Source organism: Panulirus ornatus, chromosome 11 (genome assembly GCF_036320965.1).
Source record: "Panulirus ornatus isolate Po-2019 chromosome 11, ASM3632096v1, whole genome shotgun sequence".
In the NCBI taxonomy this organism is placed as follows: domain Eukaryota; kingdom Metazoa; phylum Arthropoda; class Malacostraca; order Decapoda; family Palinuridae; genus Panulirus; species Panulirus ornatus.
Window position 1 is genome coordinate 51,811,099 of NC_092234.1, and position 27,265 is coordinate 51,838,363.

General features: G+C 40.3%; 1 protein-coding gene across 1 annotated transcript in view; it reads left to right on the forward strand.

The window, feature by feature from the left end:
* The window catches only part of Col4a1 (Collagen type IV alpha 1), a 417,480-nt gene that overhangs the window by 213,967 nt on the left and 176,248 nt on the right, over positions 1 to 27,265 (forward strand). Inside the window, exons 3-4 of the mRNA XM_071667042.1 lie at positions 7,835 to 9,301; positions 17,428 to 17,562. Of these exons, the coding sequence (XP_071523143.1) occupies positions 7,835 to 9,301; positions 17,428 to 17,562 (1,602 nt within the window). The remainder of the gene's footprint in view (positions 1 to 7,834; positions 9,302 to 17,427; positions 17,563 to 27,265) is intronic.

Consider the following 27,265-nt stretch of genomic DNA (forward strand, 5'->3'; position numbering starts at 1 on the left):
ATGTGAATAAAAGCATGGTTATTAGGTTCAGCAGGGTTGAGGGCCAAGTTAGTTGGGATGCAAGTTTGGATAGAGAAAAATTGGAGGAAGTGAAGTCTTTTAGATACCTTGGAGTGGACTTGGCAGTAAGTGGAACCATGGAAGTGTCATAGGGTGGGAGGGGGAAAAGGTTCTGGGAGCAATGAAGAATGCGCAGAAAGAACGTCATCTCAGAGCAAAAATGGGTTTGTTTGAAGGAATAGTAGTTCTGACAATATTATATGGTTGCGAGGCATGGGCTTTAGATAGGGTTGCGAGGAGGACGGTGGATGTGAAATGTTCAAGGACAAAATGTGTTTTAAGGTGGTTTGAAAGAGTAAGTACTGAAAGGGTAATAGAGATGTGTGGAAATAGAAAGAGTATGGATGAGAGAGCAGAGGAGGGTGTGTACAAATGGTTTGGACATATGGAGAGAATGAGAGAGGAAAGGTTGACAAAGAGGATATATGTGTCAGAGGTGGATGGAACGAGATGCTGGAGACCAAATTGGAGGTGGAAAGATGGAGTGAAAAACACGCGATTGGGGCCTGAATATACAGGACAGTGATAGGTGTGCAAGGAATAGAATGAATTAGAATTATGTTGTATACCTGGGTCAACGTGTTGTCAGTGGACTGAACCAGGACATGTGAAACGTCTGGGGTAAACTGTGGGAAGCTCTATGGGACCTGGATGTGGAAAGGGAGCCATGATTTTTGTGCATTACACATGACAGCTAGAGACTGAGTGTGAACGAATGTGGCCTTTTTGTGTCTGTTTTCCTGGCACTACCTCACTGAAGCAAGGGGTAGTGATGTAGTGATGATATTTCCTGTGTGTGTGTGTGTGGGGGGGGGGTAGCCCCAGAATGGATGAAGGCAAGCAACTATGAATATATATATATATATATATATATATTTTTTTTTTTTTCATACGATTCGCCATTTCCCGCATTTGCGAGGTAGCGTTAAGAACAGAGGACTGGGCCTTAGAGGGAAAATCCTCACCTGGCCCCCTTCTCTGTTCCTTCTTTTGGGAAAAAAAAAAAAAAAACGAGAGGGGAGGATTTCCAGCCACCCGCTCCCTCCCCTTTTAGTCGCCTTCTACGACACGCAGGGAATACGTGGGAAGTATTCTTTCTCCCCTATCCCCAGGGATGTATATACATACGTCCACACACGCAAATATACATACCTACACAGCTTTCCATGGTTTACCCCAGACGCTTCACATGCCTTGATTCAATCCACTGACAGCACGTCAACCCCGGTATACCACATCGCTCCAATTCACTGTATTCCTTGCCCTCCTTTCACCCTCCTGCATGTTCAGGCCCCAATCACACAAAATCTTTTTCACTCCATCTTTCCACCTCCAATTTGGTCTCCCTCTTCTCCTCGTTCCCTCCACCTCCGACACATATATCCTCTTGGTCAATCTTTCCTCACTCATTCTCTCCATGTGCCCAAACCATTTCAAAACACCCTCTTCTGCTCTCTCAACCACGCTCTTTTTATTTCCACACATCTCTCTTACCCTTACGTTACTTACTCGATCAAACCACCTCACACCACACATTGTCCTCAAACATCTCATTTCCAGCACATCCATCCTCCTGCGCACAACTCTATCCATAGCCCACGCCTCGCAACCATGCAACATTGTTGGAACCACTATTCCTTCAAACATACCCATTTTTGCTTTCCGAGATAATGTTCTCGACTTCCACACATTCTTCAAGGCTCCCAGAATTTTCGCCCCCTCCCCCACCCTATGATCCACTTCCGCTTCCATGGTTCCATCCGCTGCCAGATCCACTCCCAGATATCTAAAACACTTCACTTCCTCCAGTTTTTCTCCATTCAAACTCACCTCCCAATTGACTTGACCCTCAACCCTACTGTACCTAATAACCTTGCTCTTATTCACATTTACTCTTAACTTTCTTCTTCCACACACTTTACCAAACTCAGTCACCAGCTTCTGCAGTTTCTCACATGAATCAGCCACCAGCGCTGTATCATCAGCGAACAACAACTGACTCACTTCCCAAGCTCTCTCATCCCCAACAGACTTCATACTTGCCCCTCTTTCCAAAACTCTTGCATTCACCTCCCTAACAACCCCATCCATAAACAAATTAAACAACCATGGAGACATCACACACCCCTGCCACAATCCTACATTCACTGAGAACCAATCACTTTCCTCTCTTCCTACACGTACACATGCCTTACATCCTCGATAAAAACTTTTCACTGCTTCTAACAACTTGCCTCCCACACCATATATTATTAATACCTTCCACAGAGCATCTCTATCAACTCTATCATATGCCTTCTCCAGATCCATAAATGCTACATACAAATCCATTTGCTTTTCTAAGTATTTCTCACATACATTCTTCAAAGCAAACACCTGATCCACACATCCTCTACCACTTCTGAAACCACACTGCTCTTCCCCAATCTGATGCTCTGTACCTGCCTTCACCCTCTCAATCAATACCCTCCCATATAATTTACCAGGAATACTCAACAAACTTATACCTCTGTAATTTGAGCACTCACTCTTATCCCCTTTGCCTTTGTACAATGGCACTATGCACGCATTCCGCCAATCCTCAGGCACCTTACCATGAGTCATACATACATTAAATAACCTTACCAACCAGTCAACAATACAGTCACCCCCTTTTTTAATAAATTCCACTGCAATACCATCCAAACCTGCTGCCTTGCTGGCTTTCATCTTCCACAAAGCTTTTACTACCTCTTCTCTGTTTACCAAATCATTTTCCCTAACCCTCTCACTTTGAACACCACCTCGACCAAAACACCCTATATCTGCCACTCTATCATCAAACACATACTTATGTAAGTAGGAGAGATGGCCAGAGAGCGTTATTGGATTTCGTGTTAATTGACAGGCGTGTGAAAGAGAGACTTTTGGATGTTAATGTGCTGAGAGGTGCAACTGGAGGGATGTCTGATCATTATTTTGTGGAGGCTAAGGTGAAGATTTGTATGGGTTTTCAGAAAAGAAGAGTGAATGTTGGGGTGAAGAGGGTGGTGAGAGTAAGTGAGCTTGGGAAGGAGACTTGTGTGAGGAAGTACCAGGGGAGACTGAGTACAGAATGGAAAAAGGTGAGAACAATGGAAGTAAGGGGAGTGGGGGAGGAATGGGATGTATTTAGGGAATCGGTGATGGATTGCGCAAAAGATGCTTGTGGCATGAGAAGAGTGGGAGGTGGGTTGATTAGAAAGGGTAGTGAGTGGTGGGATGAAGAAGTAAGAGTATTAGTGAAAGAGAAGAGAGAGGCATTTGGACGATTTTTGCAGGGAAAAAATGCAATTGAGTGGGAGATGTATAAAAGAAAGAGACAGGAGGTCAAGAGAAAGGTGCAAGAGGTGAAAAAAAGGGGCAAATGAGAGTTGGGGTGAGAGAGTATCATTAAATTTTAGGGAGAATAAAAAGATGTTCTGGAAGGAGGTAAATAAAGTGCGTAAGACAAGGGAGCAAATGGGAACTTCAGTGAAGGGCGCAAATGGGGAGGTGATAACAAGTAGTGGTGATGTGAGAAGGAGATGGAGTGAGTATTTTGAAGGTTTGTTGAATATATATATATATATATATATATATATATATATATATATATATATATATATATATATATATATATATATATGTATATACATTGAAATGTTTAGGTATGAATATGTGTGTGTGTGGATGTGCATGTGTATGTAGGTGTGTTGGGCCATTCTTTCATCTGTTTCCTTGCACTGTCTCGCTGATGCGGGAGACAGCGACAAAGTATTATAATAATATACATATACATAGATATACATATTCATACTTGCTTGCCTTCATCCATTCCTGGCACTTCCCTGCTGCCCAGGAAACAGCATAGCTACCCCCTGCTTCAGCGAGGTAGCGCCAGGAAAACAGACAATAAAGGTCACATTCATTCACGCTCAGTCCCTAGCTGTCAAGTGTAATGCACCAAGTCCCTAGCTGTCATGTGAAATGCACCGAAACCACAGCTTCCTATACATAACCAAGCCTCACAGAGCTTTCCATGGTTTACCCCAGACACCTCAGATTCCCTGGTTTAGTCTACTGACAGCATGTTGACCCCAGTATACCACATCGTTCCAATTCACTCTGTTCCCTGCACACCTCTCACCCTCCTGTATGTTCAGGTACTAATTGCTCAAAATCTTTTTCACTCCATCCTTCCAGCTCCAATTTGGTCTCCAACTTCTCCTTGTTCCCTCCACCTCTGACGCATATATCCTTTGTCAGTCTTTCCTCACTCATTCTCTCCATATGTCCATAAATAATTAAACACACCCTCTTCTGCTCTCTCAACCTCACCTTTTTTGTTTCCACACATTTCTCGTATCCATTCATTACTTACTCTATCAAACCACCTCATACCACATATTGTCCTCAGACATTTCATTTCTAACATATCCATCCTCCTTCGTACAACCCTATCTATAGCCCTTGCCTCATGACTATATAACATTGTTAGACCTACTATTCCTTCAACCATACCCATTTTTGCTCTCTGAGATAACATTTTCTCTTCCACACATTCTTTATCGATCCCAGAATCTTCACCCTTTCCCGTATTTGTGAGGTGGCGTTAAGAACAGAGGACTGAGGAACGTCGCGTTAGGACAATTTTCAGTAAGGTATATTAATTATCGTTATTGCTTCAAGGTACACAGTTTAAAATATGTTCAGTAAGTTTTATACAGCATATAATAGACCCAAACTTAATACTCATTACGAGATTGATCACCCATTTGAACAAGTATGTATATACAATGGATCTTGTGAAGAAAGTCCAATGTATGGTAAGAGAAACAAACCTGATATAAGAGAGATGAGTTTCAGGGAAAGTGTAGCTGCTGTTGAATTGCTTTTGCTAAGAATTAAGGAATAGGAGAGATTTTATATAAAACCTTCAAGTTTCCGATTCAGTTTGATAAGGCAGATGTTGATCAACTTTTTAATTCAAAAATATCTGTAACCACTGGAAGAGAGACAAAGAAAAGTTAAGAAAATTGTTAAGAAACTACTCTGTACAAACAATATTAAATGAATGTATTGCAGTAAATGAAGAGATGTAATGTTAAGATGGTAAATATTTTAGAACCTTTATGATAAGGTTGGATCCCTTGATTGTAGAACAGATGTGTCCAGAAAGGGAATTACTAATCCACCCAATAAGATATGTTTCATGGATATTTTGCTGGGTATTGTAGTAGCCTAATTGTTTTGCAGAAACTCCATCATTTCACATGTGAAATTGCATGACCTTGATTTTCAGCTCTATTGTAGTTCATTTCATGTCAGTGATACTTGATTACAGTTGTCATTTTTGCTGTGAAAAGCAGGAGCCAATGATAATGTATTTTTTTGGAACTGTAATTGTTTTATTAATGGCATATGATTGTTTTATATATATATATATATATATATATATATATATATATATATATATATATATATAATATATATATATATATATATATATATATATATATATATATTTATATATATATTTTTTTTTTTTTTTTTTTTTTTTTTTATACTTTGTCGCTGTCTCCCGCGTTTGCGAGGTAGCGCAAGGAAACAGATGAAAGAAATGGCCCAACCCCCCCCATACACATGTATATACATACATCCACACACGCAAATATACATACCTACACAGCTTTCCATGGTTTACCCCTGACGCTTCACATGACTTGATTCAATCCACTGACAGCACGTCAACCCCGGTATACCACATCGCTCCAATTCACTCTATTCCTTGCCCTCCTTTCACCCTCCTGCATGTTCAGGCCCCGATCACACAAAATCTTTTTCACTCCATCTTTCCACCTCCAATTTGGTCTCCCTCTTCTCCTCGTTCCCTCCACCTCCAACACATATATCCTCTTGGTCAATCTTTCCTCACTCATTCTCTCCATGTGCCCAAACCATTTCAAAACGCCCTCTTCTGCTCTCTCAACCACGCTCTTTTTACTTCCACACATCTCTCTTACCCTTACGTTACTTACTCGATCAAACCACCTCACACCACACATTGTCTTCAAACATCTCATTTCCAGCACATCCATCCTCCTGCGCACAACTCTATCTATAGCCCACGCCTCGCAACCATACAACATTGTTGGAACCACTATTCCTTCAAACATACCCATTTTTGCTTTCCGAGATAATGTTCTCGACTTCCACACATTCTTCAATGCTCCCAGAATTTTCGCCCCCTCCCCCACCCTATGATCCACTTCCGCTTCCATGGTTCCATCCGCTGCCAGATCCACTCCCAGATATCTAAAACACTTCACTTCCTCCAGTTTTTCTCCATTCAAACTCACCTCCCAATTGACTTGACCCTCAACCCTACTGTACCTAATAACCTTGCTCTTATTCACATTTACTCTTAACTTTCTTCTTCCACACACTTTACCAAACTCAGTCACCAGCTTCTGCAGTTTCTCACATGAATCAGCCACCAGCGCTGTATCATCAGCGAAAAACAACTGACTCACTTCCCAAGCTCTCTCATCCCCAACAGACTTCATACTTGCCCCTCTTTCCAAAACTCTTGCATTTACCTCCCTAACAACCCCATCCATAAACAAATTAAACAACCATGGAGACATCACACACCCCTGCCGCAAACCTACAGGGGCAAGTATGAAGTCTGTTGGGGATGAGAGAGCTTGGGAAGTGAGTCAGTTGTTGTTCGCTGATGATACAGCGCTGGTGGCTGATTCATGTGAGAAACTGCAGAAGCTGGTGAATGAGTTTGGTAAAGTGTGTGGAAGAAGAAAGTTAAGAGTAAATGTGAATAAGAGCAAGGTTATTAGGTACAGTAGGGTTGAGGGTCAAGTCAATTGGGAGGTGAGTTTGAATGGAGAAAAACTGGAGGAAGTGAAGTGTTTTAGATATCTGGGAGTGGATCTGGCAGCGGATGGAACCATGGAAGCGGAAGTGGATCATAGGGTGGGGGAGGGGGCGAAAATTTTGGGAGCCTTGAAGAATGTGTGGAAGTCGAGAACATTATCTCAGAAAGCAAAAATGGGTATGTTTGAAGGAATAGTGGTTCCAACAATGTTGTATGGTTGCGAGGCGTGGGCTATAGATAGAGTTGTGCGCAGGAGGATGGATGTGCTGGAAATGAGATGTTTGAGGACAATGTGTGGTGTGAGGTGGTTTGATCGAGTAAGTAACGTAAGGGTAAGAGAGATATGTGGAAATAAAAAGAGCGTGGTTGAGAGAGCAGAAGAGGGTGTTTTGAAATGGTTTGGGCACATGGAGAGAATGAGTGAGGAAAGATTGACCAAGAGGATATATGTGTCGGAGGTGGAGGGAACGAGGAGAAGAGGGAGACCAAATTGGAGGTGGAAAGATGGAGTGAAAAAGATTTTGTGTGATCGGGGCCTGAACATGCAGAAGGGTGAAAGGAGGGCAAGGAATAGAGTGAATTGGAGCGATGTGGTATACAGGGGTTGACGTGCTGTCAGTGGATTGAATCAAGGCATGTGAAGCGTCTGAGGTAAACCATGGAAAGCTGTGTAGGTATGTATATTTGCGTGTGTGGACGTGTGTATGTACATGTGTATGGGGGGGGTTGGGCCATTTCTTTCGTCTGTTTCCTTGCGCTACCTCGCAAACGCGGGAGACAGCGACAAAGTATAAAAAAAAAAATATATATATATATATATATAATGATTTATTAAGTGTCTTACAAAATTAAAAACTAATCAGTTAAACTGTTTCTCCACAGCAATGGTCCTTTTGGAGTGACAGCTCAACCACTGAGGCCAGCACAACAGAAGATATTCATACCAACAATCAGAGAGGGGCATTTGATTATGATTCTCAACATGATGATGATTATGAAGATACATATGACTATGATGGCACAGGAGTAACTCATAATGGTAGTGAAAGTAGACTTTCTAGAGAGAGTGCTTCCAATAGTCATGGCAGTGATGGTAGCCAGCCCTACGGTAATACTGGGGGTACCAGTGACAGACGATATGGTTATAATTACACTTACTCGTATGGAGATCATGTTAGTGATCCTGATGATCGAAGTGGTGGCAGCCAGTCTCATGCAAACACTGGGGTTCCCAGTGATAGAAGATACAATTTAGGAAGCCAAAGATATAACTACAGTTATACTTATGGAAATCAGGGTAGTGACAGAGCTAGTGATCAAGGAGGTGATGGCACTTACTCCTATAATTTTGCCTCTCGCAGTGATGAAGGAAGTAACTACGGAGATGACCATAGTGGTGGTGATAGATCAAGCTCTAGTAGTGGTACCTATTATAGCAATAGATATGGCCACAGCAGTAGTGAAAGTGAAGGTGGCAGGCTTGCTGGTGGGCGAAATGAAGGCTACAATAGTGGATCTGTAGAGAGGGGATATGGTGGATATAGTAGTGATAATGACAGAAGTTTTAGTAGCACTAACAGGGCAAGTAATGCAGAAGGTTATGGTGGTGCTGGTGAAAGCAGAGATGGAGAGGGGTATGAAGATGATAGCGATAGTAGTTTTGGAAGAGGATATGCTTCTAGAAGTGATACTGGTACCGGAGAATATGGAGGTGGCCTTAGTGGTAGCACTGGACAAGGAAATAGAGCTGGTAGTGTTGGAGGAGGATATGGAGATGGCAGTGGTGGTAGTGATGGTGAAGAATATGGAAGTGGAAGGGGTAGTAGAGTAAGGTACAGAGGTGGAAGCAGAGGTCGTTTTGGTGGCACTCGAGAAGGAAATAGAGCTGGCACTGTTGGAGGAGGATATGGATATGGTAGTGATGGTGAAGAATCTTGGTCTGGAAGTTCTAGCAGTGTAAGATATGGAGGTGAAAGCAGTGGTAGTGTTGATAGAAGACCTGTAGTTAGAGGGCCTGGTGATGGAGGTGGAGAGTATGAAGGTAGATACAGTAGTACTTCTGTCAGGTATGGATTAGAAAGCAGTAGCAGTGCTAGTGGAGGAGGTAGAGGTGGTAGTGATGGTGGGGGTGGACGTGGCAGAATTGGTGCTGGTGTGGAAAGTTATGATGGTGGCAGTTATGATAGGTATGGAGAAAGCTTCAGTGGTCCTGGGTATGATCGTTCATCACAGCCACAAGTTCAGCCTCGCCCTCGTCCTAGACGCCCTACACCAGCTGGTGAGCAAGAATGTGCTGGTGGCGACTGTAGCAACACTGGCTGCAAGTGTATAGGAGAAAAAGGTTCAAGGGTAAGCACCTTCAATAGGTAAGAATTTGTATTGTTATCATTAGATGGGCTTAGTGGTATGGTAAGAATGCAAGTTTGACTTGCCGTGTGTTTGTATGCTTGATATTCCCCTTATTTTCAAGATCTTATCCCAAATTTTGCTTTTTTATATTTGGGTTGTATGAGCTTGTGATGATTTAGGCTGAATATCACCTTCACATGTGAAAATACAAGCTCTTGGAGCTTTGAAGTTTTCATGGAAGAAGCACAGTTCTCCCAGGGTCTTTGAAATTTGCCACTTTGTTTTTTAAATGACCAACAAAGAGTGTTACTCGTTCTAGGAACTAAGTTGGCTCTTATTGTCATTGTACCAGTAAAAGACTGATATGTTTTTGATTTGATTGTTTTCCCAAAGGAAACCAATATTTCATACGAGATATAATCATTTTGAAATGGATCTTGATTATAGATTTTTTTTCTTTTTGTTTTTGAAATACATTGTTTAAACTTTAATATTTATATTTATTTATTTTATTATTATCCCTAGGAATAGGGGAGAAAGAATACTTCCCATGCATTCCTCATGTGTTGTAGAAGGCTACTATAGGGGACAGGAGTGGGGGGGCTGGAAACCCTCCCCTCCTTGTATTTTAACTTTCTAAAAGGGGAAACAGAAGGAATCATGCAGGGAGTGCTTATCCTCCGCAAAGGCTCAGATTGGGGTGTTTAGATGTGTGTGGATGTAACCAAGATGAGACAAAGGAGAGATAGGTAGTATGTTTGAGGAAAGGAACCTGGATGTTTTGGCTCTGAGTGAAACAAATCTTAAGGGTAAAGGGGAAGAGTGGTTTGGGAATGTCTTGGGTGTAAAGTCAGGGGTTAGTGAGAGGACAAGAGCAAGGGAAGGAGTAGCACTGCTCCTGAAACAGGAGTGGTGGGAGTATGTGATAGAGTGTAAGAAAGTAAACTCTAGATTGATATGGGTAAAACTAAAAGTGGATGGAGAGAGATGGGTGATTATTGGTACATATGCAACTGGGCATGAGAAGAAAGATCATGAGAGGCAAGTGTTTTGGGAGTAGCTAAGTGAGTGTTAGTAGCTTTGATGCACGAGACCGGGTTACAGTGATGGGTGATTTGAATGCAAAGGTGAGTAATGTGGCAGTTGAGGGAATAATTGGTGTACATGGGGAATTCGGTGTTGTAAATGGAAATGGTGAAGAGCTTGTAGATGTATGTGCTGAAAAAGGACTGTTGATTGGGAATACCTGGTTTAAAAAGAGAGATATACATAAGTGTACGTATGTAAGTAGGAGAGATGGCCAAAGGCGTTGTTGGATTACATATTAATTGATTGGCGCATGAAAGAAAGACTTTTGGATGTTAATGTGCTGAGAGGTGCAACTGGAGGGATGTCTGATCATTATCTTGTGGAGGTGAAGGTGAAGATTTGTAGAGGTTTTCAGAAAAGAAGAGAGAATGTTGGGGTGAAAAGAGTGGTGAGAGTAAGTGAGCTTAGGAAGGAGACTTGTGTGAGGAAATACCAGGAGAGACTGAGAACAGAATGGAAAAAGGTGAGAACAAAGGAGGTAAGGAGAGTGGGGGAGGAATGGGTTGTATTTAGGGAAGCAGTGATGGCGTGCGTAAAAGATGCTTGTGGCATGAGAAGCGTGGGAGGTGGGCAGATTAGAAAGGGTAGTGAGTGTTGGGATGAAGAAGTAAGATTAGTAGTGAAAGAGAAGAGAGAGGCATTTGGACGATTTTTGCAAGGAAATAATGCAAATTACTGGGAGAAGTATAAAAGAAAGAGGCAGGAGGTCAAGAGAAAGGTGCAAGAGGTGAAAAAGAGGGCAAATGAGAGTTGGGGTGAGAGAGTATCAATAGATTTTAGGGAGAATAAAAAGATGTTTTGGAAGGAGGTAAATAAAGTGTGTAAGACAAGGGAACAAATGGGAACTTCAGTGAAGGGGGCTAATGGGGAGGTGATAACAAGTAGTAGTGATGTGAGAAGGAGATGGAGTGAGTATTTTGAAGGTTTGTTGAATGTGTTTGATGATAGAGTGGCAGATATAGGGTGTTTTGGTTGAGGTGGTGTGCAAAGTGAGAGGGTTAGGGAAAATTATTTGGTAAACAGAGAAGAGGTAGTAAAAGCTTTGCAGAAGATGAAAGCCGGCAAGGCAGCGGGTTTGGATGGTATTGCAGTGGAATTTATTAAAAAAGGGGGTGACTGTATTGTTGACTGGTTGATAAGTTTATTTGATGTATGTATGACTCATGGTGAGGTGCCTAAGGATTGGCGGAATGCTTGCATAGTGCCATTGTATAAAGGCAAAGGGGATAAAAGTGAGTGCTCAGATTACAGAGGTATAAGTTTGTTGAGTATTCCTGGTAAATTATAAGGGTGGGTATTGATTGAGAGGGTGAAGGCATGTACAGAGCATCATATTGGGAAAGAGCAGTGTGGTTTCAGAAGTGGTAGAGGATGTGTGGATCAGGTGTTTGCTTTGAAGAATGTATGTGAGAAATACTTAGAAAAGCAAATGGATTTGTATGTAGCATTTATGGATCTGGAGAAGGCATATGATAGAGTTGATAGAGATGCTCTGTGGAAGGTATTAAGAATGTATGTTGTGGGAGGCAAGTTGATAGAAGCAGTGAAAAGTTTTTATCGAGGATGTAAGGCATGTGTACGTGTAGGAAGAGAGGAAAGTGATTGGTTCTCAGTGAATGTAGGATTGTGGCAGGGGTGTGTGATGTCTCCATGGTTGTTTAATTTGTTTATGGATGGAGTTGTTAGGGAGGTGAATGCAAGAGTTTTGGAAAGAGGGGCAAGTATGCAGTCTGTTGTGGATGAGAGGGCTTGGGAAGTGAGTCAGATGTTGTTCACTGATGATATAGCGCTGGTGGCTGATTTGGGTGAGATATTGCAGGAGCTGGTGACTGAGTTTGGTAAAGTGTTTGAAAGAAGAAATCTGAGAGTAAATTTGAATAGGAGCAAGGTTATTAGGTACAGTAGGGTTGAGGGACAAGTCAGTTGGGAGGTAAGTTTGAATGGAGAAAAGCTGGAGGAAGTGAAGTGTTTTAGATATCTGGGAGTGGATTTGGCAGCGGATGGAACCATGGAAGCAGAAGTGAGTCACAGGGTGGGGGAGGGGGTGAAAGTTGTGGGAGCCTTGAAAAATGTGTGGAAGTCGAGAACATATCTCAGAAAGCAAAAATGGGTGTGTTTGTAAGAATAGTGGTTCCACTGACAAAGTATAATAGATAGATAGATGAATATATATATTTTTTTTTTTTTTTTATACTTTGTCGCTGTCTCCCGCGTTTGCGAGGTAGCGCAAGGAAACAGACGAAAGAAATGGCCCAACCCCCCCCATACACATGTATATACATACGTCCACACACGCAAATATACATACCTACACAGCTTTCCATGGTTTACCCCAGACGCTTCACATGTCTTGATTCAATCCACTGACAGCACGTCAACCCCGGTATACCACATTGCTCCAATTCACTCTATTCCTTGCCCTCCTTTCACCCTCCTGCATGTTCAGGCCCCGATCACACAAAATCTTTTTCACTCCATCTTTCCACCTCCAATTTGGTCTCCCTCTTCTCCTCGTTCCCTCCACCTCCGACACATATATCCTCTTGGTCAACCTTTCCTCACTCATTCTCTCCATGTGCCCAAACCATTTCAAAACACCCTCTTCTGCTCTCTCAACCACGCTCTTTTTATTTCCACACATCTCTCTCACCCTTACATTACTTACTCGATCAAACCACCTCACACCACACATTGTCCTCAGACATCTCATTTCCAGCACATCCATCCTCCTGCGCACAACTCTATCCATAGCCCACGCCTCGCAACCATACAACATTGTTGGAACCACTATTCCTTCAAACATACCCATTTTTGCTTTCCGAGATAATGTTCTTGACTTCCACACATTCTTCAAGGCTCCCAGAATTTTCGCCCCCTCCCCCACCCTATGGTCCACTTCTGCTTCCATGGTTCCATCCGCTGCCAGATCCACTCTCAGATATCTAAAACACTTCACTTCCTCCAGTTTTTCTCCATTCAAACTCACCTCCCAATTGACTTGACCCTCAACCCTACTGTACCTAATAACCTTGCTCTTATTCACATTTACTCTTAACTTTCTTCTTCCACACACTTTACCAAACTCCGTCACCAGCTTCTGCAGTTTCTCACATGAATCAGCCACCAGTGCTGTATCATCAGCGAACAACAACTGACTCACTTCCCAAGCTCTCTCATCCCCAACAGACTTCATACTTGCCCCTCTTTCCAAAACTCTTGCATTTACCTCCCTAACAACCCCATCCATAAACAAATTAAACAACCATGGAGACATCACACACCCCTGCCGCAAACCTACATTCACTGAGAACCAATCACTTTCCTCTCTTCCTACACGTACACATGCCTTACATCCTCGATAAAAACTTTTCACTGCTCCTAACAATATATATATTCATTTATTTATTATATTTTGTCTCTGCTTCCCACTTTAGTGAGGTAGCACAAGGAAACAGGTGAAAGAATGGCCCAACACACCCACATATACATGTATATACATACATGTCCACACATGCACATATACATGCCTATACATTTCAGTGTATACATATATATACATACTCAGACATATACATATATACACATGTACATAATTCATACTTGCTGCCTTTATGAAATGACAACCCCCTCCCCCGCATGTGTGCGAGGTAGTGCTAGGAAAAGACAACAAAGGCCACATTCGTTCACTCTCAGTCTCTAGCTGTCATGTATAATGCACTGAAACCACAGCTTCCTCTCCTCCTCCAGGCCACACAGAACTTTCTATGGTTTACTCCAGACACTTCACATGTCCTGTTTCAGTCCATTGACAGCACATTGACCTCAGTATACCACATCGTTCCATTTCACTCTATTCCTTGCACACTTCTCACCCTCCTGCATGTTCAGGCCCCGATCGCTCAAAATCTTTTTCACTCCATCCTTCCACCTCCAATTTGATCTCCCACTTCTTCTTGTTCCCTCCACCCCTGACACATATATCCTCTTTGTCAATCTTTCCTTGCTCATTCTCTCCATGTGACCAAACCATTTCAAAACGCCAGCTTCTGCTCTGTCAACCACACTCTTTTTATTACCACACATATCTCTTACTCTTTCAAAACTTACTCGATCAAACCCCCTTACGCTACATATTGTCCTTAAACTTTTCATTTTCAACACATCCACCCTCCTCTGCACAACCCTATCTATAGCCCATGCCTCGCAACTGCATAACATTGTTGGAACCACTATTCCCTACCCATTTTTGCTTTCCGAGATAATGTTCTCGCCTTCCACACATTTTTCAACGCTCCCAGAACTTTACCTCTCCCCCACCCTGTGAGTCACTTCCGCTTCCATGGTTGCATCCGCTGCCAAATCCACTCCCAGATATCTAAAACATTTCACTTCCAGTTTTTTCCATTAAAAAACTTGCCTTCCAATTGACTTATCCCTCAACCCTTCTGTACCTAATAACCTTACTCTTATTCACATTTACTCTCAGATTTCTTCTTTCATACACTCCCAAACTTAGTCACCAGCCTCTGCAGTTTCTCACCCGAATTAGCCACCAGTGCTGTATCATTAGCGAACAACAACTGACTCACTTCCCAAGCCCTCTCATCCACGACAGACTGCATACTTGCCCCTCTCCAAAACCCTTGCATTCACCTCCCCAACAATCCCATACATAAACAAATTAGATAACCATGGAAACATCACGCACCCCTGCTGCAAACCGACATTCAGTGAGAACCAGTCACTTTCCTCTCTGTCTACTCATACACATGCCTTACATACTTGCTTCTAGCAACTTGCCTCCTACACCTTATGTTCTTCATACCTTCCACAGAGCATCTCTATCAACTCTATCATATGCCTTCTCCAGATCCATAAATGCTACATACAAATCCATTTGTTTTTCTAAGTATTTCTCACATACACTCTTCAAAGCAAACACCTGATCCACACATCCTCTACCACTTCTGAAACCACACTGCTCTTCCCCAGTCAGATGCTCTGTACATGCCTTCACCTTCTCAATCAATACTCTCCCATATAATTTCCCAGGAATACTCAACAAACTTATACCTCTGTAATTTGAACACTCACCTTTATCCCCTTTGCCTTTGTACAGTGGCACTATGCATGCATTCCGCCAGTCCTCAGGCACTTCACCATGAGCCATACATACATTGAATACCCTTACCAATCAGTCAACAATACAGTCACCCCCTTTTTTAATAAATTCCATTGCAATACCATCCAAATCCAGTACCTTGCTGGCTTTCATCTCCCATGAAGCTTTCACTACCTCTTCTCTGTTTCTCAAATCATTCTCCCTAACCCTCTCACTTCGCACACCACCTCGACCAAAACACCCTATATCTGCTACTCTGTCATCTAACACATTCAACAAACCTTCAAAATACTCACTCCATCTCCTTCTCACATCACCACCACTTTTTATTACTACCCCATTATCCCCCTTCACTGATGTTCCCATCTTTCTCTTGTCTTATGCACTGTATTTACCTCCTTCCAAAACATCTTTTTATTCTCCCTAAAATTTAATGATACTCTCTCACCCCAACTCTCATTTGCCCTCTTTCCACCTCTTGCACCTTTCTCTTGCCCTCCTGCCTCTTTCTCTTATACATCTCTCTATGTCTCTATCTTTTCTTTCACTAATATTCTTACTTCTTCATCCCACCACTCACTACCCTTTCTAATCTGCCCACCTCCCATGCTTCTCATGCCACAAGCATCTTTTGCACAAGCCAACAGTGCTTCCCTCAATACATCCGATTCCTCCCCCACTCCTCTTACGTCCTCTGCTCTCACCTTTTTCCATTCTGCACTCAGTCTCTCCTGGTACTTCCTCACACGTCTCCTTCCCAAGCTCACTTACTCTCACCACTCTCTTCACCCCAACAGTCTCTCTTCTTTTTTGAAAACCTCTACAAATCTTCACCTTCGCCTCCTCACGATAATGATTAGACATCCCTCCAGTTGCACCTCTCAGCACTTTAACATCCAAAAGTCTCTCTTTCACTCGCCTATCAATTAACACAATCCACGTAATTTTACCATTTTAGATATATTTATTTTTAAGAAGTGAATTATGCCACTGATCACCTCTCCTGTGATGCTGCAAATAGTTCTAAGTAAATCATTCATGGTTTTAGAAAGACTGATATTGAACACAGGAGATTGCCCCTTGGGTGGATGATGGTTGGGGTGTTAGGTGCCATTAAAAGTGCCTTATATTGTGGAAGCATGTATGGTATGCTCAGCATCTAGAAGAAAATTTTTATCCCATTGCATAATTCTGGAAAGTCTACTAGGGAAGACTGTGACATTTTAAACTTGATTCGTGTCCTGAAGGAAACCAGTTTTTTATAAAGATACAATTTGTTTTAATTAATTCCCTGGGGATAGGGGAGAAAGAATACTTCCCACGTATTCCCTGCGTGTCGTAGAAGGCGACTAAAAGGGGAGGGAGCGGGGGGCTGGAAATCCTCCCCTCTCTTTTTTTTTTTTTTTTTTTAATTTTCCAAAAGAAGGAACAGAGAACTGGGCCAGGTGGGGGTATTCCCTCAAAGGCCCAGTCCTCTGTTCTTAACGCTACCTCGCTAATGCGGGAAATGGCGAATAGTTTGAAAGAAAGAACAATTTGTTTTAATTTCAGTTGTGATTACAGGTATAAGGATTCCTATTATTTCAACCTTTTATAATCCATTAGTTTAACTCTTTCATAAAAAAGATTCAGGTATATGTAATTTTATAATACAGGTTTAGATATTTTGATATCTTGAAAATGACTCAAGCCACTAATGACCTTTGCTGTTGATGTAGCAGATAATTGAAAATTATCAATATTTTTACAAAAAAAAAATAACTATTTAAATACCTCACTGTCAATAGCTGCTTTTATATCATTCATCATGCCTGCCTCTTGACTGAATGCATTGTTTTGTGGTTTATAATGCACACCTCTTAATGCACTAAGTTTGTTCTTCTGTGATGAACCATAATGTTATATGATCTTACAGGGATCACCTGGACTACCAGGCCCCCAAGGAGAGAAGGGTCAACAGGGATTTCCTGGAATGGAGGGTCTTATAGGACCAAAAGGAAATAAAGGAGAGCCAGGCCCACAGGGTCCTACAGGGCCCAAAGGTGATAGGGTAAGTTTACCCACCTTAGTTTTTGTTGTTTGTTTTGCTGTGCAGCAAGCTGTGGAAGTTCATGTCTTTTTTGATGTATCAATAGCTATAAATTGAGAACTTATTGTATGAAATCAAAATAACCATTCCCCTGTAAATCAGTTGTGGCCAGGAACTTTTTACTCAAGAGCCAAGGCTCTGAGAATGACTAGGTAGGAAGCAAGCTTCCAATTACCAACAGTTATCATCCTTTTTCAAAGAATTACCAAGCTCAGGGAGTTTCACAAATTAGTACCATGTTTCATCCTCTCTACCAAAGAGACTACACATTTGTGAAGCTTTTATATATATAACAGTTTAAGGAAGGAAAACTTATTGTAGCTCTCTGCTGCTCTGGATGCAAGATCATGGAAAGAAAAGGATACAAGTGCAAGAACTTATAGAAAGTGAGGGAAAAAAGGGTGAAAATGAGTTTGAAGGTAGGAAAGTCACTTGGGATGGATGGGATTATGGCTGAAATATTGATATGGAGGAGAAAGCAGATTCATTTGGTATGTAATTTAGCATGGAAACAAGGCTATGCCTGAGGATTGGGTGAAAGCTACTACTGTTCTTTTATTCACATGAGTAGGTGCTAAGGATGTATATAGCAATTATAGTGGAAGAAGTTTGTTGAGTATACCAGGAAAGTTTATGCAAGATTGTTCAGTGATAGAGTAATGGAAGTGACTGCATGCAGAGTAAGGGATGAGCATAGGGGATGTTTGGATCAGATTTTTGAGGTGGAAATTGACTGGGTAAATGTATCTGGCAAAAAGTAAGAAGTTGTATGCAGCCTTTATTGACCTGGAGAAAATTTGTGACAGAATTGAGTGGAATGCTTTATGGGATGTGTTTAGGTTATATAGGCTAGGGGACAACTGTTGGATGGTGTGAAAGCCATCTATTGAGTAGCAAATGTATTTGTAAGAGTGAATGGAGGTACACATATGGGTGTAAGGCAGGGCTGTGTGATGTTGCCATGGCTTTTTAACATGTATATGGATGCAGTGATAAGACAGGTGGAATCATAGCTAGGGAAAGGGTGCAGAGATGGAGTGTGGTTGTGATATTTGGTGGCTAGTACAAGCCTGTTTGTGGATGGTGCTGTGTTGCTTGTTTAGAGTAGAGAGGAATTGCAAAAGGTGTGTTATGAGGTGTGTAAGCATAGACAATTGAAGGGAAATGCAATTAGAAGTAAAGTAATGGTGTTTGAAAGGAAACAGAGTGAAAGTATAGTTTTTGCAAAATACTGTTGAGTGAAAGAAGAAAGTGTACTAAGTTGTGTTACATACAAGGGAAAGATTGGAAGAGGTGAGAGCATTTAAGTATTTAGGATCTATCTTTAGTAAGTTTGGTGATGTGCAAAGAGAGAGAGCAATGCAGGGTAGAAGTCATTTGATCCATTAATACAAAAATGAAGGGTAGAGGTGTAAGGATGGAAGTAAAGATAGGATTAAGGGACAGCATAGTCCTCCTGACCCTGACCTATGCAGCTGAAACATGAACATAGAATGATTCACAGAGGTTAGGAATCCAGGCTGTGGAAAGAAGCAATGTGAGAGGAGAATATGGTATCATTAGATGGAATGAAGAAAGAAAAAGGGGTTGTATGAGAGACTTGGAATGGCAGGGAATGCAAAGGAATGAATAGTGGAGTGGTAGACTGGGTGAAACGTTATACTTTAAGGTGGTTCAGGCATGTGGAAAGAATGCCAAACAGAAAGTTTACAAGAATAATGTATAAAAGAATGATTAATTGATTTAGTATGAGAGGAGGACCACCTGTGATATGGGGAAATAGAGTGGAGTAGTATTGGAGGGGAGAGAAATGATGGAAGAATGTGTGGAATTGGGTATGTGAGGGAGGCATGCAAGGACAGGGATAAGTGTAGACTCTTTTTTGCTGTGGCTACCCCCTTGATAGTAGTTCCTGGGGGAAAGGGCATCAGAGACCTAGATAGATAGATAGATAGATAGATAAGGGTGACTTCACTTGTGCCAGCATATGAGTAGAATCTTTGTTTCCATAGTTCTAAAAGCTGAAGGAGTTGATCAACAACAGCAGTCCACTTGTGCTTATGTAAGTATATAGAATTGTTGGATACTTTTGATGAAGTGGTCTTTGATAGCCACTTTGTTTCAGTCAGACAGTAAACATGCGAAATGGTAGGCAAAAGATTTACTTTTCTTTTTCTGTGAGAATGATTAGTTCAAGAAAGGAAGTTGTGTCACCGTAAGCATTCTGTTCTTGCTGTGACTTCTTCAGATTAAGCAGCTGTACACAAAGGGCTACCCTGACTATTCCTGTTATCCATGTTAGAGGTGATGCAGTGATGATACAAAGCTTAAGGGAAAGATTATAACCAAACTTTTTTGTCATTAGCTTCAGTTATGCAAAACCATTTTGTGTTGTTGAAAGTGCTCATACTTTTAATTAGAAATATTTCAATTTTTTGTGGAATAAAAAGTATAGCTAGAATTAAGATTCCTTGAATATTACTGTATATACTTGAGTTGCCAGTGATTGTAAGTTGATTCCAGATTTTTGGCCAAGATGTTCTCTATTTATCATATATTTTCCATAACTGTCAGTCTCACTTTTTCGTAGGCCCAAGAAAATTGAAGTGATAGAGAGACATGCTTACTAATTGGATGATAAAACTCAAGCATTACAAGAATAAAACATTCACAATTTTAAGCATATTATACTGGTTAAAATTTTCATATGCAGTATGTTATGGGTGCATATTCAGAATTTTGTATTGGCAGGAGGGGCAGGTGTCATTCAGCCTAGTGGTGTTTCAGATGAAATACTCATCTGTAGACCATATCGAGCCTATATTATGGTGAAAATTCAACAGTATTCTCATCTGTGTGGATGAGCATAGTTGGTAAACAAAATGTTGCATAGTCTGCTGATGGTCCCACCACTTGATCATCAACCAAAGCCTCAAAATTTTTATTATAGACACTTTTGGTATGTCATTTTCATCACAGTGTGACTTACGTGAGAATAAAAAGATAATATGGCTAATATACAGTTGATTTTTTTGTGGTACTCATTCTTTGCAGAGTGGTGTATGCCTTCTTTACTTCCCGCTGAGGAACTCTTCTTCCTCCCCGGCTACAGTACAGTTTTCTTGTGATAACTCAGATCAGCAGTGTTGCAAAAACACTGTAAAATTATCATCAAGCTTTCGAAGATAAAAGAAGGCTATTTTTTGTCATCACTGCTGTAATCACTTTGACCACATTACTCATACATTACATTTCGTGTTAATTAACACCACTCATCACACACTTGCTGTCTTCAGAGTGGTATGCACCTCTTTGCTCTCTACTTAGGAACAGTGATCCTCTAAAGGAACATTCTATCTTCTTTGGCTGCAGGCACTTTGTTTTCATGAAACACATTCTTCACTAATAACTCAGATAATAAGTTTTTCAGTAACGGTAGGATAAATTTATTGGTATGCTTTTAATTATAAATGTAGGCCATACTTTGTCAACACTATTGTAGTCACTTCATTCAGTGTATTACCCATACATTATGGGACATGTTGACTCACGCATCAGTCATGACACTTTCCTTAGGAGAGGTGCATGCTACCATCACCACTCACCAAAGAAAACTGCTTCCCTCAGGGAACACAGCTTCTCACAAAGGAACACTGCTTTCTTCCTGGCTGCTAGGCTGTTGTTTTCCTGAAATACAGTTTTCCATTGATAAACTCAAATTGGTAGTGTTTCAGTAATATTAGAGTAAAACTGTCAGTAAGTTTCCAGAGATATACATAGGCTGTTTTGTCAGCCATTTCACTCCACATTACTTATACATCACAGTTCATGTTAATTCATGCATCAGTCATCACATGCTTGCTCTTTGTGGTGTGGTACGCTCTACTTTCACTACCCACCAAAGAAGGCTGCTTTCTCCCCAGCTGTGGGTCTTTTCCCTTAAGGTGCAGTTCTCCATTAATTACTCAAATAAGCAATGTTTCAATAGCAATATGGTAAAATTATTGGCAAACTTTTGAAGATAAATATAAGCTGTGTTTTGGCAACACCACCATAACAACTTCACCATGCATTATAGTACATTATCTCATGCATAATTCATCACACACTCATCTGTAGAGTGGTGCATGCCACCCTCACCACCTGCCAAGAAGCACTGCTTTCCCCCAGAAATGCCCCATCCCCCAAAGGAACAACACTTTCTCCCTGGCTGTGGGCCTGTTGTTTTTGTAAAGTATTTTCTACCATTAAAAATTCAAATTATGTTCAGTGGCAATACAGTAAAATAATTGTTAAGGTTTCAAAGATATTTATAGGCTTCGTTTTGTCAGCATTATAGTAAGCACTAATGTAACCACTTTTCTCACCACATTACTTATATACTATGGCACATGTTAACTCACAAATCAGTCATCTTATACTCTTGGATGTCAGTGAATTACAGGGTGTTAGAACTTGTGTTCTTTTGCTAATGCTGTTCATATGGTTTAACTGCAAGGCATCTACCTCACATCAAAAGTCATTTCATCCTTCTTCTGTAATACTTCCACACTGGCACCAACTTCACCTGTAGGCAGACAAACTTGGTACAAGTCCTTTACAAAACTTGAGACAAAAACCCAATGATGTAATGCTTGATATGTAAGTTCTATGTTTACTTTCATTTACCAGTGAATAGATTATTAAATATCTTCGTTGTATTTGATGTCAATGTCAGTTTTGTCTTAATTTGTGGAGGGCTGGTAGTGTAAGCTATTGTAGACAAGGAAAGCCCTTGGCTATTGTTACAAAAAGTCTACAAATAGGGGTGGTCATTTTATGAATAAAGTTTGATAATGATTAAGATTCTTTGTTCTTCCTTTCCTTATTCTTTTATGTTAACTGTACATCAGGTTAATGTTTTTGTAGACTCTTGCTGGCCTTGCATTTCAACCTCTTGAAAAGTTTTTTCAAACATTAGATGGTTACATTCATATATATGGTTTTCTTGATAGGGTAAACATTATTTTATTTTACAATTAGTAACCATCATCAGAAATGTGAGTTTGGTAAAAAAAAAAAAAAAAAAAAAAAAAAACATGAAGCCTGTTATTAAAAAGTAGGAGGGTTAGAGTATAAGGGGATTCCTGAATGGTATATGCATTAGATATTCAGGGTTAAAGTGTCAAATCTTTAAATTTTAATTGAGGTTTGGAAGTAGAAGCTTCTTAGGTTTAAATCAATGAACGAGTGTTGCCAGCTGTAGTCAGTCACGATTCTTTTCTTTATTTTCTCTCCTTCTAAAAAGACCAAATTTGTAAAACCAACTGGATATCACTGTGAAGTGTGAAATGAAAGTGCAGCTCTGCCAAGGGAAGTGTAATTTTCATTTCTGTTGTGACGAAAAGACGACACCCTGAACATGTAAATTCTCCTCAGGTTGTAGAATAATTCACTCTAGTAATCGTCAATAACTGCTGCTAGTATTACTTTGAGAATGAATTAATGACCTCTAGCTCTCCCTGAACCAGAATGTTTAGTATATATTTAGTTTTGAGAATCTACCATAACAAGTCAGTTAAAGCAAGGTCAATGGAGAGAAGACGAGATAAAAGCAAAAAAAGACTAGACGTGAAAACACCAGACTCCGGATATTTAGGGATTCTGTGGAAACGTGAAGAAGTAAGATTAGAGGATAGTGCAACTAGAGCTGAAGAAAGAAGTGGTTCAAGGACCATGAAGGAAGCCATAATCCAAGAGTAGAATGGAAATAGCTTAGGGAGGAGGTCTAGGTGTTAACAAATTAGAGAAAGAAGATGAAGCCAATAATAAGAAGGTATAGTATGATGTACAAAAGGCATGTGCAGTCAGAGGAAAAATTTGATAACAGTGTTGGACAAGAAATTGCAGAAGCATTTCCAGGAGACTTTCAGATGGAGGAAAGGACAAAGTGCAAGCTGATTCTGCTGGAATGATGTTGAAAGCTGATTTGGTAGAAAATAGGACAAATACATACACAAGGACTGATGAAAATAAAGGGCAGGGAAGATTAGGAGGAACAAGAGTGAAGGAGAGGAACACAGACCCAGTAGACACAGATAAAGGTATACAGGAAATTGAGAAAAGAAGTTGAAAAAGAAATATTCTCTGTCAGAGACGAAGCAGTTAAGGAAGATATGGGTTAATTGATGGAAAGCTTAGAATATTACAAAGAATACAGGAGCAGTGCTTGCAAACCAAAGGAGAAATTATAGAGAAGGATGGAGACATGGAGGTTAGTGGTACCATATTGAGGGATCTAGCTGAAAAGTGGGTGATTAGATGTAAATCTCTGATTACTTTTGGATTGGAAGATCATTAGACACTTAAAGAAAGATAAATTATGTATTGAAAGGATGTTGGAGGCTATGGGACTGCCAGAAGAGACTTCAGTGGTACAGGAAAAGAGGAGAATAGGAAGTTATAAGCAAGACTTATGGGGGTGACAGGTTATAGTTACATATGATTTGGAGTCATCTGGGCTGGAAGTACTTAGAAAAGCTAGAAATCTTCAAGGCATGTTGGAATCTGTGGGATATTCATCAAGTGTGATAGATCTAAGGAAGAGAGGGGAAAGAGAACAATTAGACAAGAAAAAACTTAGTCATTACACATGGCAAGGAGATGGAGCAACCTTGCTAGAACTAGATCAGACAAGAATGTTAGGAGATGGTAATGTCAGACTGAAGGTAATGTCGTCAAATGTGGATGGGTTAATAAGTAGTAGTAAAGACCTGGATTTCAAATATCATATAAGGGAAAGTGCAGATGTTATTGTTGGAGTCATAGAAACTGACCTTAACCGAGAGATAACCTCTCGCCCATATTGCCCAGAGGGGTACATAATATCAAGAAAGGAAAGGGAAGGTAGAGGTGGGGGAGGATTTACCCACTTGATAAAGTAAAGCCTAAGTTTTAAGAAATAGTGGAAGATGATTGATTCAGACATTGCATGATAGGAATGCTAACTGTTCGAAAGGAGCATTGTGGTGGTCTTTGTATGTAATCCACTAAAGAAATACAACAAACCGGAACAAAACATAGTGATAATATAACAATCAAGGAACTATCAGGATGGTACATGAAGCAGTGAAACACTCACTCCTAATAGATAGTAGAATACTGACGGTGGGGAATTTTGATCGTGAAGAGATGAACTAGGGGAATTTAGATTCTCATGGTATTAGGAAGTCTTGGAGATATGAGTTTTTAAAAGTATATACAGAAAAATTCCCTGCACCAGCATGTAACAGAGCACACTAGGATGAGATAGACTGATACAGTATCATTACTAAACCTTATCTTATAATTGCATGGATACTGAGAACATTGTATATGGTACACCATTTGGAAGAAGTGATAATATAATGCTCAAGTTTTAATATGTGATAAAAGAGGACATTAAAAGAGCAAAGGTGAGACAGAAATTAGTGATATAATCGTGGAAAGTACACTAACCTCAATCGTTTCTATAGGAGCATAGACTGGGAAATGGAATTCAGTAGCCAGGAACTAGGATTTTGTGGTGAGAGGTAATTTATAGTGAGGGAGGAGAGGCATGTATACCTCGAGCATCAAATACAGAGGAAATGGTGAGAAAGAGGAGGGAATGATGTAGTTTTATGAATGGTCACAAAGCAAAGGAGCTTCAAAGCATGCAGTGGCAAAGATATAGATGGCACTCTAGCCAGCTAGCATTAGCAGTAGCAAGGTGTAAGAGAGCACAGAATGAACATGATAGGATGAGGAAAGAGGAACAAAGAATGTTTGAAAAAGAGATAGGGACAGGGCAAGTGAAAATCCAAAACTATTGCATAAATATATTGGAAGCCAGTTGTCAATCAAGGAGCAGCTAATCACAGTAAGGAATTTATAGAGAAATATTGTAGAGGATGATATAGGGATACGTTAGGAACTGAAGAGCAAGATCAAGTGTTTTCACTGTGAGGACACTGTAGCCACAACACCAGTGAGTTGGAATGGGAAGGAGGTTTTGGAAATCATTGTGTTATCTGGAAAAGATATCAACATTATTAAAAGACCTTTGCCTACATAAGGCTTAAGGTCCTAAAGAAATTTCATCATATGTGCAAAAGAGGTATGCAGATATGCTAGATAGACTACTGAATCACTGTTTAGTATGTCACCGGAGAGAGGTAAAGTGCTAAAGGAATGGAGGTGGGCAAACATCATACCTATAGATAGGAAAGGAGACTTAGAAAAATTTGAGACCCAAAGAACCGAATGTCCTATTTCCCATTGACTTATACCTCTGAAGATGCAGGTTTATTAGACAGCATTTTCCAAAAACACAACAGATACACTATGATAGAATATTATATTTAAAATTTGAAGGCTGCATTGGATAAAGAATGATGTGATAAGGAACTGTGTTGCAGAAAAGTCATTAGAAAACCATGAATGAAAGTCTTTTAAGGTGTTATGTAGAATGTTTAGCCGGTTATACACATTGGTAGCACAGCTATATGGTTGAGCATACAGAGGTAGGTGAAGTGAGAGACCTGATTAAAGTTAGAGATATTTTAGATGAAGATGCCTTAGGAATGTTATACAGCTGGAAAAAGTATAGCATATGTGTTTATGGAAAATGTCACTTGAATCAGTTGGAATGCAGAGTGAAATAGTAAGAAGCACTTATATTGGCATGGAAGTACATTTTCCTTTTTAACATACAGGACACTGGTAAAGAATGTGTGTGTGAGCAAGCTGAGAGGCTCACTTCCTCTTTCCAGAATTCATGATGTATAATGTGGCCCTCCCTCCCCAAGAAATTCAAATAATTTTTACATCAAGAATGCCTTTTGTCAGAAAACCTTGTTTGATTCCCCTAAAATAGACAGTTAATCTTTTAACCCATCCTGCCTTCCTTCAGATACATTTTTTTGTGATGAGAAATTATGGTTAAATGATTTTACTTGAATGAAAAAGGTGGTGCTTCAGCATTTTGTATAATTTGATAGGCTTCTGCAGCATATCTAAAACGTGGAAAATTGTAGTGATTTTTCTTTAAAAAAAAAAAAATAGAATTTTAGATTAATTGAATGATAAAGATTGTGCATCAGCATTAATCTTGTGGTTATGCAATATTTCCAAAACATGAAAAAAATCAAAGATTTTATTTGAACATAAAACATTGTGCATCAGTTTTATCCGTTTATCTATCAATCTGTTTATATCTCTGATGCCCACTCCCTCTGGGAACTCCCATCAAGGGGGTGGCCACAGAAACATTATCGTCTTGACTATGTAATACTTCTACAATACAGGAGTATCAAAATTGTTTATATGAGCAAATAAGATTGTACATTGGTGTTGTTTTCATGCTTGTGTATCTTTTCAAAAACATACAAAAAATGATACAGCAACTGAAACATCCAACGTTGTATTGAGGATGGATATAAAGGTTATATGTATGTGATCTACAAATGATTGATGCTTCTTTGGTTTTGTATTGTAAGATTAAGAATACCGAAATTTTCTGAGCACCCCCGTGTCACCCCACTAGTATTGACCACCATCATTAATTTCACTAATGCCCACTGAGTTACGGTACTGCCTAGGTTGATAACTACTTGTGTAGATGATAACAGAATGGTATAGAATTTAAGGAATTTCAAATCATTAT